A 12645-nucleotide genomic window follows, 5' to 3' on the forward strand; every position below is an offset into this window, starting at 1 on the left:
TCAGTCCTTCAGAGTAGTTGTGGATATTTGTACTACTGAGAATAACAAAGTAGTTTATAGCTGGTCATCCCAGAACATTGCTATTACTTTGTGTTCAGTATATTTCACTTTGTTGATAAGGGACTTTCCAGGGTTTTGTTTTTGTTTTTTCCTTAGAGCCTCACACTCATTATTTCCCAGAAAATAATAATATTACATCAGAGAAACTTGCTTCAAGTTTTTTTTTTACAATTATTATTGATAATTGTATTTCCTCCACCCCATTTAGTCTTTCTCTCCTTTTACCTTGTCCCATCTCAAAAGTGTTTTTGCTACTGACTACTCCCTCCCCCAATATGCCCTCTCTTTTATCACCCTCCTTTCCTATATCCCATCCTTCTCTTTTTTTTTCCAACAGGGTAAGAAATATTTCTATATCTCTTTTGAGTGTATATGTTATTTCCCATTTGAGCCAATTATAATGAGAGTAAGGTTCATTCACTCACCCTTTCCTCCCCCTCTTCCCTTCCATGTAAAAGCTTTTTCTTGCCTCTTTTTTATGGCAGATAATTTGCACCATTGCACTTGTCCCTTTCCCTTACTCCCAGGCCATTCCTCTCTTACTCCCTAATTTCATCATTTAAAAAAAGATATTATCCCTTCCTAATCAACTCATACCTTTCTTCTCCCTTCCTCCCTCCCTCCCTCTCTCTCTCTCTCTTTCTCTCTCTCCTCTCTCTCTCTCTTCTCTCTCTCTCTCTCTCTCTCTCTCTCTCTCTCTCTCTCTCTCTCCTCTCTCTCTCTTTCTCTCTTTCTATCTCTCTCTCTCTCTCTCTCTCTCTCTCTCTCTCCTCTCTCTCTCTCTCTTTCTATCTCTCTCTCTCTCTCTCTCTCTCTCTCTCTCCCTTTTTTCTGTATATACATACACACCTTCTAATTACCATAATAATGAGAACTTTCTAATGAGTTAAACATATCGTTCTCTCATGTAGGAATACAAACAGATAAAACTTATTAAGTCTCTATGATATTACTTTCCTGATCACGTCCTTATACTTCTCCAGAATCCTTTACATGAAAATCAAATTTTGCATTCAGTTCTTGCATTTTCATCACAAATGTTTGGAAATCCTTTATTTTGTTGAATGAGTACCTTTTCCTCTCAAGGATCATATTCAGTTTTGCTGAATAGGTGATCCTTGGTTACATTCCTAGCTCAATTGCTTTTCAGAATATTAGAAGCTGCTAAATCTTGTGTTATCCTGACTGTAGCTCCACTATACTTGAATTATTTCTTTCTGGATACTTGCAATATTTTTCTTGATTTGAGGGTTCTGGAATTTGGCTATAATATTCCTGGGAGTTTTGATTTTGACATCTTTTTTAGAAGGCAATCAGTACATTCTTTCAATTTATATTTTACTTTCTGGTTCTAAAATATCAGGGCAACTTTCATTGATAATTTCTTAAAAGATGATGTACAGGCTTTTTTTTTTATCATGACTTTCAGGTAGATCAATAATTTTTAAATTTTCTTTCCTGAGTCTGTCTTCCAGATTGGCTATTTTTCCAATGATACATTTCACTTTTTCCCCATTTTTTTGGTTTAGTTTTATTTTATCTTGATTTCTTGTAAAGTCATTAGCTTCCATTTGCTCAATTCTATTTTTTTAAGAAATTGTTTTTCTCAGTGAGCTTTTGTACTTCCTTTGTCAATTGCCCAATTTTGCTTTTTTTAGACCATTTTCCTCCTCATTAGCTTTCTGTGTCCTTTTGCACCTCTCTTGATTCTTTCACTAATTTTTCCTCTATCTCTCTAACTTGATTGTAAAGTCCCTTTTGAGCTCTTCTATGGTCTGGGTCCAATTTTTATTTTTCTTGGTGTCTTTGGATATAGAAACTTTGACTTTGTTATAATCTTCTGAGTGTGTTTTGATCTTCCTTGTCACCATAATAACTTTCAGTGGTTAGAAACTGTTTTGTTTTATTTTCTGCTCATATTCCTAGCCTATTACTGTACTTTTAACTTTTTGTTAAAGTAGAGCTCTGTTTTCAGGGTGGAGGATGCACTGTCCCAAGCTTTTGTGCAGCTATTTTCATTAATCTTTCTAGGAATCTGACCACAAGCACTCTTTTCTGCCCCAGAGCTGGAAGGTAGGTCCCTGCCCTATTGTAGCTATAAAATCTAATGTTCTGGCCAGGTTTGGACTCTACTTACTACTGACCAATGCTGTACTGGGACTGTTCACCATACTCCCACTCTGTTGCTACAGACCCTCTCCACTGACCTTTCAGGTTCTCCATGGTCTCCATGCTGAGAGGTCCAGAAGCCTTCTCCACTGCTACTGATTCAGAGGTCCCCCTTCACTGTTGCTGGAGTCTAAGCCAGAGCTGGGCTGGTTCTGGGCCTGTGCTAGGACTGTACACTAGGTTCCCACTCTTGTTCCATGGATTTTTTTTCTGCTGACCTTCCAGCTCCAGTTTAATGTCTGAGCTCAGATGTCTAGAAGCTAGGAGTACTGCCACTGATTCAAAGATCAGCAGGACTTGGCTGAGGATTGGACTGGGGCTGCACAATGGAACTTTTCTGCTGAGCTTTTAAGTTGCTTTCAGCTGGAAAATGTTCTACATTGTCTTTTTGGATGTTCTGATATTCTAACATTTGTTTTATTATTTAAAGGAATTTGGAGCAGTTTGGGGGAGAGATTGGACAAGTTCCTGCCTTTACTCTGACATCTTGGCTTTGCCTCTATTATGTATCTTCATTTAAGATATATCACCAGCAGTAAAAAAATATATTAAAGTATAAATTAAATACAAAATAAGTATACATGTCCAAACTGTTATTTTGCTGTACAAAAAGAATTGGACTCTGAAATAGTGTACAATTATCCTGTAAAGGAAATAAAAAATGCAGGCGGATAAAAATATAGGGATTGGGAATTCTATGTAATGGTTCTTAGTCATCTCCCAGAGTTCTTTTACTGGGTATAGCTGGTTCAGTTCATTACTGCTCCATTGGAACAGATTTGGTTCATCTCATTGCTGAAGATGGCCAGGTCCATCAGAATTGATCATCATATAGTATTGTTGTTGAAGTATACAATGATCTCCTGGTCCTGCTCATTTCACTCAGCATCAGTTCATGTAAGTCTCTCCAGGCCTTTCTGAAATCATCCTGTTGGTCATTTCTTACCGAACAATAATATTCATATAACACAATTTATTCAGCCATTCTCCAATTGATGGGCATCTACTCAGTTTCCAGTTTCTGGCCACTACAAATGCCATGAATATTCTTGCACATACAGGTCCCTTTCCCTTCTTTGGGATATAAGCCCAGTAGTAACACTGATGGATCAAAGGGTATGCACAGTTTGAGCATAGTTCCAAATTGCTCTCCAGAATGATTGGCTGTATTCACAATTCCACCAACAATGTATTAGTGTCCCTGTTTTCCCACATCCCCTCCAACATTCCACATTATCTTTCCCTGTCATTCTAGCAAATCTGACAGATATCTAGTGGTATCTTAGAGTTTTCTTAATTTGCATTTCTCTGATTAAAATTATGTAGAGTTTCATCTCCATTCTTAATGCTTCAAGAAGTGCAGAAATTAATCCCTCAGATCCCCATTATTTGCTAACTGAAAAACACAATTGTGGCTTTCTGATTTAATGGATGCTTTGCAAATCATCTAAATATTACATATCACTATTATTATTTTATCAAATTATAACTGGGATGATACTTTCCAGAATATTAGAAGAGCAAGAAAAAAACTGTTCTTCATTAAATTAACTTGCATTTCTCCTTTCTACATTTTCTAATATATTACATTTTTTGTAGGAAGATGGAAAAAGCAAGAAGAATTCAGCAACATATTTGTCATGTGATGTGAAATTAATCTGTTTATTATACCACTTATCATAAAATGTCTCAATCAAGCCAACTACTTCACCATTTATCAAATCAAAGTTGACTTGATTTAAATTGCATTTTGTAATTCTAAATTTAATTCAGTGCAATTAAAAATAAACTTTTTTAAGTAGTTAAAATTTAAATTATTAAATTAAATTAAAATTAAGAATAAACTTTTACTTAAAGTTAAATAGTTTGATTAAAACTATTATAAAAGAATGATAGCATGATGTAGGAGATAGAGATAATCTTGGAGTCAGAATAGCTTAGGCTGTAAGTCCTATGTCTAATATACACTAACTCTCAGATCTTGGCAAGTCTCTTTACTTTTTGGTGCCCCAGGAAGGTTCATGAAATTGTAAATTTCAGAGTGCTATTTTGTTTTGATACAAAGGTTCTCCATATTGACAATTACCTAAACCAATGAAATCATGGAATAAAGTCCTTTTCTCTTCTTCTTTCTTTCTTTGCTCTTCTTCTTCATCTTCTTTATCTTCTTCTTTGTCATCTTCTTCATCTTCTTCATCATCTTCATCTTTGTCGTCATCTTCTTTGTCTTCTTCATCTTTGTCTTCTTTGTCTCCATCTTCAGTCTTCTTCATCTTTGGTCTTCTTCATTTTCTTCTTCTTCCTTTCTTCTTCTTCTTCTTCTTCTTCTTCTTCTTCTTCTTCTTCTGCTGCTGCTGCTGCTGCTGCTGCTGCTGCTGCTGCTGCTGCTTCTGCTGCTGCTTCTTTCTTTTTCTCTTCCATCCCCTTCTCCTTTGCTTCTCCTTTTCCTTCTCCTCTTTTTCTTCTTTCTTCTTCTTTAGCTTCTTCTGCTGCTGCTTCTGCTCCTTCTCCTGTTCTTTTCTTCCTCCTCCTCCTTCACCATTAAAACTACAATTATTACTACAACTATCACTACTACCACCACCACCATTACTACTATAGCTATTACTTTTACTACTAATTCTATTGCTACAATTATCATAATATAGAATGAATATAAAGGACATAAAAACCTTCTATATAATTGAGCTGAGCTTTCAATAATGAGTTCCAGTTGTTTATTTTCATTGGGTCATAGAAGTTACATTTGGGAAAATAATCACACAATCAGAGTTTTTAACCTTTTCTCTATTATGAGCTGTCAGAAATCAGAGACCATCTTGTATTTGTCTATATCTTCCTTGATCTATATAATCCTTCCAGGATTATATTCTCTTTTTCTAAAACCTTAGAAACTTTATTGAATTTGTTGGATTTTATCAAGAAAATCTTCTTCAGAGACAAGTTAATGAGTTCTATATTATGCTAAAGATGATAAATCATTTGACTTTACATACTTCCTTGGTCACAAAGCAAAACCAGGTTAGTGCTTTTTTATTGTATCTTTAGATTTCACTAAATATTAAAATAGAGATCAAATTCACACTTTTGTGTGACTTAAAGACTTTTCTGTTTTCTTTTTTTATAGATACTATAGTGTTGATGTTAAAGAGGTAAGTCCATGTGTTCCTCTAGTACCAAGCTAATGTTCCAACATTTAGCAAGAAAAAATAAACAAAAATCTCCCACTAAAATAACAACCGTCACAACAACAGTATTTCATGTCTAAGGAGTTCATTATCAGGAAGTCATTGACAATCCTCTATAATGCTCAGAGGATCATTTCATCTTTAATTTATCGGAAGGACCTCTTAATGTGATTCTACTAAGATGGTCATAATTCAAAAGTATGTGAGGGTTACATGGTGGTTGGTGGTGATACTAATTAGACAATTGCTTTCTCAACATAAAATATACCATATTATAGATTTGGACAAGAAGCTAGATTGCTTAGATGATAGTCTTGGAGTCAGGAAGGCCTGAGATCTATTCCTGCTTCATTAGCTATGCCATTCACCTCTTTTGCCACAATTTCCTTATCTTTAACAAGAGGTTAATAATAAACCTACTTCACAGGGTTCTTATGAGGATGAATGAGACAAATATAAAACACTTTGCAAACATTAAAGTGTCTGTCCCACAACACTTCAGCCACATTCATATTATGACTACATTAGTAAAACCACCTAGTAGTTCACATCACATGGTAAAAGGAGAATTCTATTGATCTCTGCTACTTTGGGAAATTTCCAATGTAGTAAAAGTTCACTATGTATGTACCTACTATAACTTGCTCCTCTAACCAAAATTGATAAGCTGGCTGAAATGGATATTGGTTGCCTCTGCCCCTAATCCCATTGATGTTCTTTCTTATCCTTGCTAAGAACCAAAAGAAATAGAAGGAAAGCAAGAATAAACTGGTAGTTCTATTTTCACACTAAATTCCTCAACATTAGGATTGTGGAAATATGATGAAACAACAATTTATTTTCAATATCTTTTTTCACTTGTGTTTTAAATAAAATATCTGCCAGCAGTAGGCTAGAGATGCCAAGATTTAGCCTTATGAAAGTCACAGACTTAATATGACCTGTTGGATTATTTGCAAAAGAATTCAGACAGTTTCCAAGATCTGTCCTTCCAGCTGAAGGAAGTTTGGTTCCAACTTTCCCTAGTGGATAAGGTGCTGACACTTTTAAATATGGGTTCAAATCCTACCTCTGACATACTACCTATGTGATCTTGGGCTAGTAGGCATTAGGTTTGTCATATTTAAAATGGTGGGTTCATCTCTATCACAAAATGAGGAAATAATTGGAAGACTTAGGTGGATGTTGGAATACACAGGAGAGCTGTTGGAATACATAGGAGTCACCTGACAGTGGCTGCTGGAGATCCACCACAGAATGGATCTTCCCTTGTGAGAGGATGATACAAGGAGTTTGAGAAGCAGTTGCAGTTCTCTGACTGAGAGGCTGTTGCATTGTTTGACATCTCTCCTCTTCCTTCTACCTCCAATTTATCTCATTCCCAGTCCACAACACTTATGTCAGTAAAGGCTGCCTTGCAACTCCCTCAGATGTTATGATTCACAGCTGTGGAGGCTCTCAGAGAATTGGCCTTGTCTTTTAACAGGTGGAAGACTATTTAAGAGTTGGGTAATGGTTTTTAAAAGCTCCTATTAAAGGAGTACAAGGTCTGACATGCCCTTAGCTCAGGGACACACCATATCTCTGTAGCTTTAATATCAAACCCAGCAAATTTCATAATGCTGATTATTATTTACACCACAGTAGCTCATCACAGAGCTCATTAAGGTATGCAGGATCATTACCTGCATCAGTGGAAGGAATATGTACAATAATGACAGATTCTTAAAATATATATTAAAATATTAATTTTATAAATGAGAGGTGACAAAGAACTTTGAGGGTAGATGTGTAAATATGTTTATTTTAATTATAAATATATGCTTCCAGAAAACTCCCATAAGTTTTCTTGCAACCCACTATCTTATTGTTTTATTATATGAAGAGGTGCAAAAAGAACTGCACTACTTCAAATTTTCTTAATTAAACTTAGGGGTACCTTTAAATCCCTTATTCTATACATTTCAAATATAACCTGATATTCCTTATATATTTACATTAAATGAATTTTATCTAATATGATATTTTGCTAATAATCCCCCCTCATCTTCCTGCCTGAAGAATAAATTCCCACCCTTTAAATTTAAATTTTCCCGGAACATAGGAGCACATAAAAATTAGCTTTGATTTTAGCACATTTAACATTTCATTCCAATATATTTTAAAGTAATAAAAGATTGAAATAGATAGCTAAATGAGGTACAACATAATAATAGAATACTATACTTGGAATTAAGAACACATGTTCATATACCATATATGTGAGATTTACAAGCTTTGTGACTGGTCAACTTCACTAAGATCTCTGAACTTTGCTTTTCTTATCTGTGAAATAATGGTATATATACTTCACAGATGGTAGTATATACTTCACAGGATTGTTTTGAGGATCAAGTGAGACATACAAGGTGTCCCAAAGTCTTGATGCCATAATAGCTTAAAACTATTCTAAATTTTTTGGAAACTTTTTATTTGTACTGGGTTTTGCATTATCTTTAAGCTCTATCAAAATGATTACTATTATTATTATTATTAATTTTGCTACTATGTAAAACTCTATAGATTAATATAAAGGGAAGGTTGGGAAACATTTGCAAGTCAATTTCAGAATTGTCTCATTATTTTTCTTTTCTCTTGCAGCCTAATCCCTTGAGGTTTTCTCTCCATCAGTCAGCTTCTTCCTTTCTGACTCTGGCTATTTTTGGATCCTCAAGTTCCATGCCCCATCATTACTGACAACTTGATAAACCCTCTTCATTTACATTTGACATGCTGTAGCTCACCTAGGGGAAGACTTCTGAAGTTTCCCCATCTTCTTTCCTGTCTGTGCAGTTTATTTCCTTGATTCTTGATGGACATTTCCCTCTCTTCAAAGAAAGTACATATTTCCTCTCAGGGAAAGACTTTTTCAAGAGATTTAATTGGTCTCTTCAAACTGAGACTCCTATTCCCCTCTTCATGGAGCAAAGGTATCTCCATTTTAGCCTTTGGCACATTTTCTCTTCTGATTCTGAAGAAGGCCGATGGTTCCTTCACAAACCCAGAAGTTCTGATAATAGCAGCTTTGCCATTGTCTTCTCTTCTGCCAAACATCTAACCATTATTCAGATTGAAACTTCAGTTCCTTCTTGTTTCATGTAAAAACACTATCAACAAGGCCAATAATTTTTTCAGTATGTCCCATTGTGAACTCTGAAAAGCCAAACCTAACAGCACATTACTCTTTACATATTTGCAATCCTCATGGACCATTCAGAAATTTCTTTAAAAGATTAAAATATTTGTGACATACCATGAATACAGATTTTAGTCATTATTCTCTGTTTTCTTGTTTAGAACATTAGAAAATCATTTTAGTTTTATACATTAACCAAAACTTTTGTAAATGAAAAAGAGTAGGGATAATGATTTTTCACTAACTTTTCACATTTTGTTGTATGACCTTTAATGAATAATTTTAGTATTAATATATACTATATATTATTACATGTAAATAATTATATGAATATATAATTACTACTGATAATAATAATATAAAATAATTATTTTTGTCCAGGAAACATAATTATAGCACTATATTTTATAATTTCATTCTCTTTTGTATGTTCCCAAAATGGAAAGCCTTATTTTGAAGAATACTTTTAGGGAGTATGAAGCTTTTTTTTTTTAAAGGTCTAAATGTTTGGATTTTCTTTTTTTTAAATAATTTTTTATTGATAGAACGCATGCCAGGGTAATTTTTTACAGCATTATCCCTTGCATTCATTTCTGTTCCGATTTTTCCCCTCCCTCCCTCCACCCCTTCCCCCAGTTGGCAAGAGTCCTTTACATGTTGAATGGGTTGCAGTATATCCTAGATAAAATATATGTGTGCAGAACTAAACAGTTTTCTTGTTGCACAGGGAGAATTGAATTCAGAAGGTATAAATAACCCGGGAGGAAAAACATAAATGCAAGCAGTTTATATTCATTTCCAGTGTTCTTTCTCTGGGTGTAGCTGCTTCTGTCCATCTTTGATCAATTAAGGCTCTCTTTATCAAAGAGGTCCACTTCCATCAGAATACATCCTCAAACAATATCATTGTTGAAGTATATAATGATCTCCTGGTTCTGCTCATTTCACTCAGCATCAGTTCATGTAAGTCTCGCCAATCCTCTCTGTATTCATCCTGCTGGTCGTTCCTTACAGAACAATAATATTCCATAACGTTCATATACCACAATTTACTCAACCATTCTCCAATTGATGGACATCCTTTCATTGTCCAGCTTCTAGCCACTACAAACAGGGCTGCCACAAACATTTTGGCACATACAGGTCCCTTTCCTTTCTTTAGTATCTCTTTGGGGTATAAGCCCAGTAGAAACACTGCTGGATCAAAGGGTATGCACAGCTTGATAACTTTTTGAGCATAGTTCCAAATTGCTCTCCAGAATGGCTGGATGTGTTCACAATTCAGTGTCCCTGTTTTCCCACATCCCCTCCAACATTTTGCATTATCTTTCCCTGTCATTCTAGCCAATCTGACAGGTGTGTAGTGGTATCTCAGAGTTGTCTTAATTTGCATTTCTCTGATTAATAATGATTTGGAGCATATTTTCATATGTCTATAAATAGTTTCAATTTCGAGTATGAAGCTTTTATATGCCTGTACAATTAAGTGAAATGTGCTGCTCATCTCTCAATTGCAAATAATTCTTTTTAGGTTATTCATAAAAATTCTAGAAGAAAGTCTATGAGCAACATGTGATCTTTAAATCAATGTATTATAATGGGAATATTTAAGCATGATTACATATCTTATATTTCTAACCATTTTTTAAAATATTCTTAGAATTTTACGGCCCTTCTTGGTGTCTGACTCCTGCAGATAGAGGACTTTGCAAGGCCAATGAGAAAAGATTTTATTTTAATTCTGCAATTGGAAAATGTCGTTCTTTTAACTACAGTGGATGTGGTGGGAATGAAAATAATTTCATTTCTAAAAAATCATGTCTCAAGACTTGTAAGAAAGGTATGAAAATCCTTTTCTAACATAAATGAAAATGTCTAAAGAATTGTATATATTTTATAAGCAGATTAATGAGAAAATTTATAAAGAAAAAGTTTTGGATGTTATTACATGAATAGATATAAAGTAAATGCAAAAAGTAGGAGCTTTATTTTTAAAAAGAAGAAGAGGAGGAGGATGGAGAAGCAGCAGCTACTTTCTATTCTATTCCTATCTAAGGAAAATCTGTCATTACTAATTGAAATAATTGTATCATGATAATCAGTTGTCTTAGTGGTTTTCTAATAATTTCTGGCTTTTAAAAATTCAAGTTCAAATGAATGTATCAAAGATTATCTATTTTCTTGCTCAAATTAACATTAATTTCTTGCAGGAAAAATATAAAAGTCAATAGGACTTTCAGTCACCTCTATAGCATGTTATACTTATTTAATTCAGGACATTTGTGAGTCCTACCACAGCAAATGGTAGGCATACATATGAAAATTCTGTTATCCATCTCTCCAATAATAATATATAATTATTTATTTTAATGATTAATAATAGATAATTATTATAGATCAGTATTAGATAATTTAATTTTTCTGATGTTATTTCAAAAAATATTTTGATTTAAAGTTGACCAGCTTTATATAAATAGCATTTATTTTTGTTCTTCATATAGGTTTTAGTAGACGAGTTAAAGGTGGATTAATCAAAACCAAGAGAAAAAGAAAGAAACAACCAGTGAAGATAATATATGAAGAAATCATTGTTGAAAAGACATAGCTTCCTTGCAAAATAACATGAGATTGAAGGCAACCCATTATATGATATTGTACTTGCAAAATGCAGAATGGATTGCAGTTTAGACAAATTAGCAAAAAATAATTCCTTGATTACACTCTAGAAATTTATTTTAATCATACTGCAATAAATGATTTTATAAAATGTAGATTATCTACAAATTATCTAATTGTATTTTTCATAGTGCTTAATTTTTTCTAATTAATTCACAAATCATTACCACATTACTCAAAAGCCTAGTATGTGAAATTCAAAGTGATTTATGTTATATTTTGTTAATCCATTTATGTAACTCTTTCCAGCTAATAGACATCATCTTCTAAACTCTCCTTTTTTCCTTTTTTTATCCTCTAATTGGGTTAACATTTCTGATATCAAGCATAAAGAATTATGCTTCCTTGAGCTTAAATTTATCTATTGAGCCTTTTTTCCCCCTTTTCCCTCAAGGGATTAGCCAGCTATCTTATAAATTTGAATATGGCCAGTAGTAATAGATTTTACCAAATGTACTTGTCCCTGTGTATTTTTCAATTTTAGTCCAATTTTAGTAAATTTTAGTAGTTTCAATTTTAGTAAAAAAAAAAAATCAAGATCCAAAATTGTCTTTATTGAAGCTATGTCAAGGCACAGAACTAACCTAAACATTGTATTTAATATCCAAAACTTGCAGGAATTCTCCAAACAGAACAAATTAATTCATATAGTTGACTCCATTCTTCATGTCAACAAAGTCAAAAGCAAAAAAAAAATTATGGAAAAAGAGGTGAGATTAAAAAAATTAAGAAAATATCATATTTATACTTTTAGTTCTATGAAATTCAATTTATTTACACTATCAAAATCTCATTTCCCTGTTGACATTTACTCATGTAGTTTTATAGATTATGCAAAAAGTATTTTGTTGTATTTACATTAGGTGAAATAATGTATATTACAATCAAAAAATATCAATAGTGAAAAAACAATTTAACAAATTCCTATACCTCATCTTTCATTCTCATAACTCTACCTCTATACAGATGACTTCCAAATCAACATCTCTAGGACTCATTTTCCCCCCAATTCTTCTCTGAAATTTTCCAACAAGATAAGATGTCCACTATGATTATTGCTATAATTAAATGCTTTTTTTTGCATTTTATCTTCTCATTTTCCTCCAAAAATGATTACACATTTTAATTTTCTCATTCCACATTTAATTGCCTCATGTTATTATAATTCTTATAATTACCCAAGCTTCAAACATGAGTCAACTATTTCTCCCTTTATACTGAATTGATCATCTATTCTTGACTCTTTTTCAATAGCAATGTCAGTTGTGTCTGTCTTTTCTATTCTCACTGACAGCTTATTCATACCTATGATATCTCATTCTAACTCTCACAGTCTTAGAATTGATCTCCTTGATTAGATTATCTCTAATATATTTG

At 33.4% G+C, this 12645-nt stretch overlaps 1 protein-coding gene and 1 long non-coding RNA gene across 2 annotated transcripts in view; both read left to right on the forward strand.

Annotated features, from left to right (window-relative positions):
* Positions 1–11363, forward strand: part of TFPI (tissue factor pathway inhibitor) — a 106743-nt gene extending 95380 nt beyond the window's left edge. Inside the window, exons 7-8 of the mRNA XM_051986059.1 lie at positions 10253–10432; positions 11094–11363. Coding sequence (XP_051842019.1) covers positions 10253–10432; positions 11094–11197 — 284 coding nt within the window. The 3' untranslated portion in view covers positions 11198–11363. The remainder of the gene's footprint in view (positions 1–10252; positions 10433–11093) is intronic.
* LOC127554489 (uncharacterized) lies at positions 4642–8704 on the forward strand. Its single transcript, XR_007951997.1, has 3 exons — positions 4642–5250; positions 5357–5381; positions 8058–8704. It is a non-coding gene; the product is annotated as an uncharacterized LOC127554489 (long non-coding RNA).
* Positions 11364–12645: the final 1282 nt, after the last annotated feature.

The sequence above is a fragment of the Antechinus flavipes genome, chromosome 3 (assembly GCF_016432865.1).
Source record: "Antechinus flavipes isolate AdamAnt ecotype Samford, QLD, Australia chromosome 3, AdamAnt_v2, whole genome shotgun sequence".
NCBI classification, from domain to species: domain Eukaryota; kingdom Metazoa; phylum Chordata; class Mammalia; order Dasyuromorphia; family Dasyuridae; genus Antechinus; species Antechinus flavipes.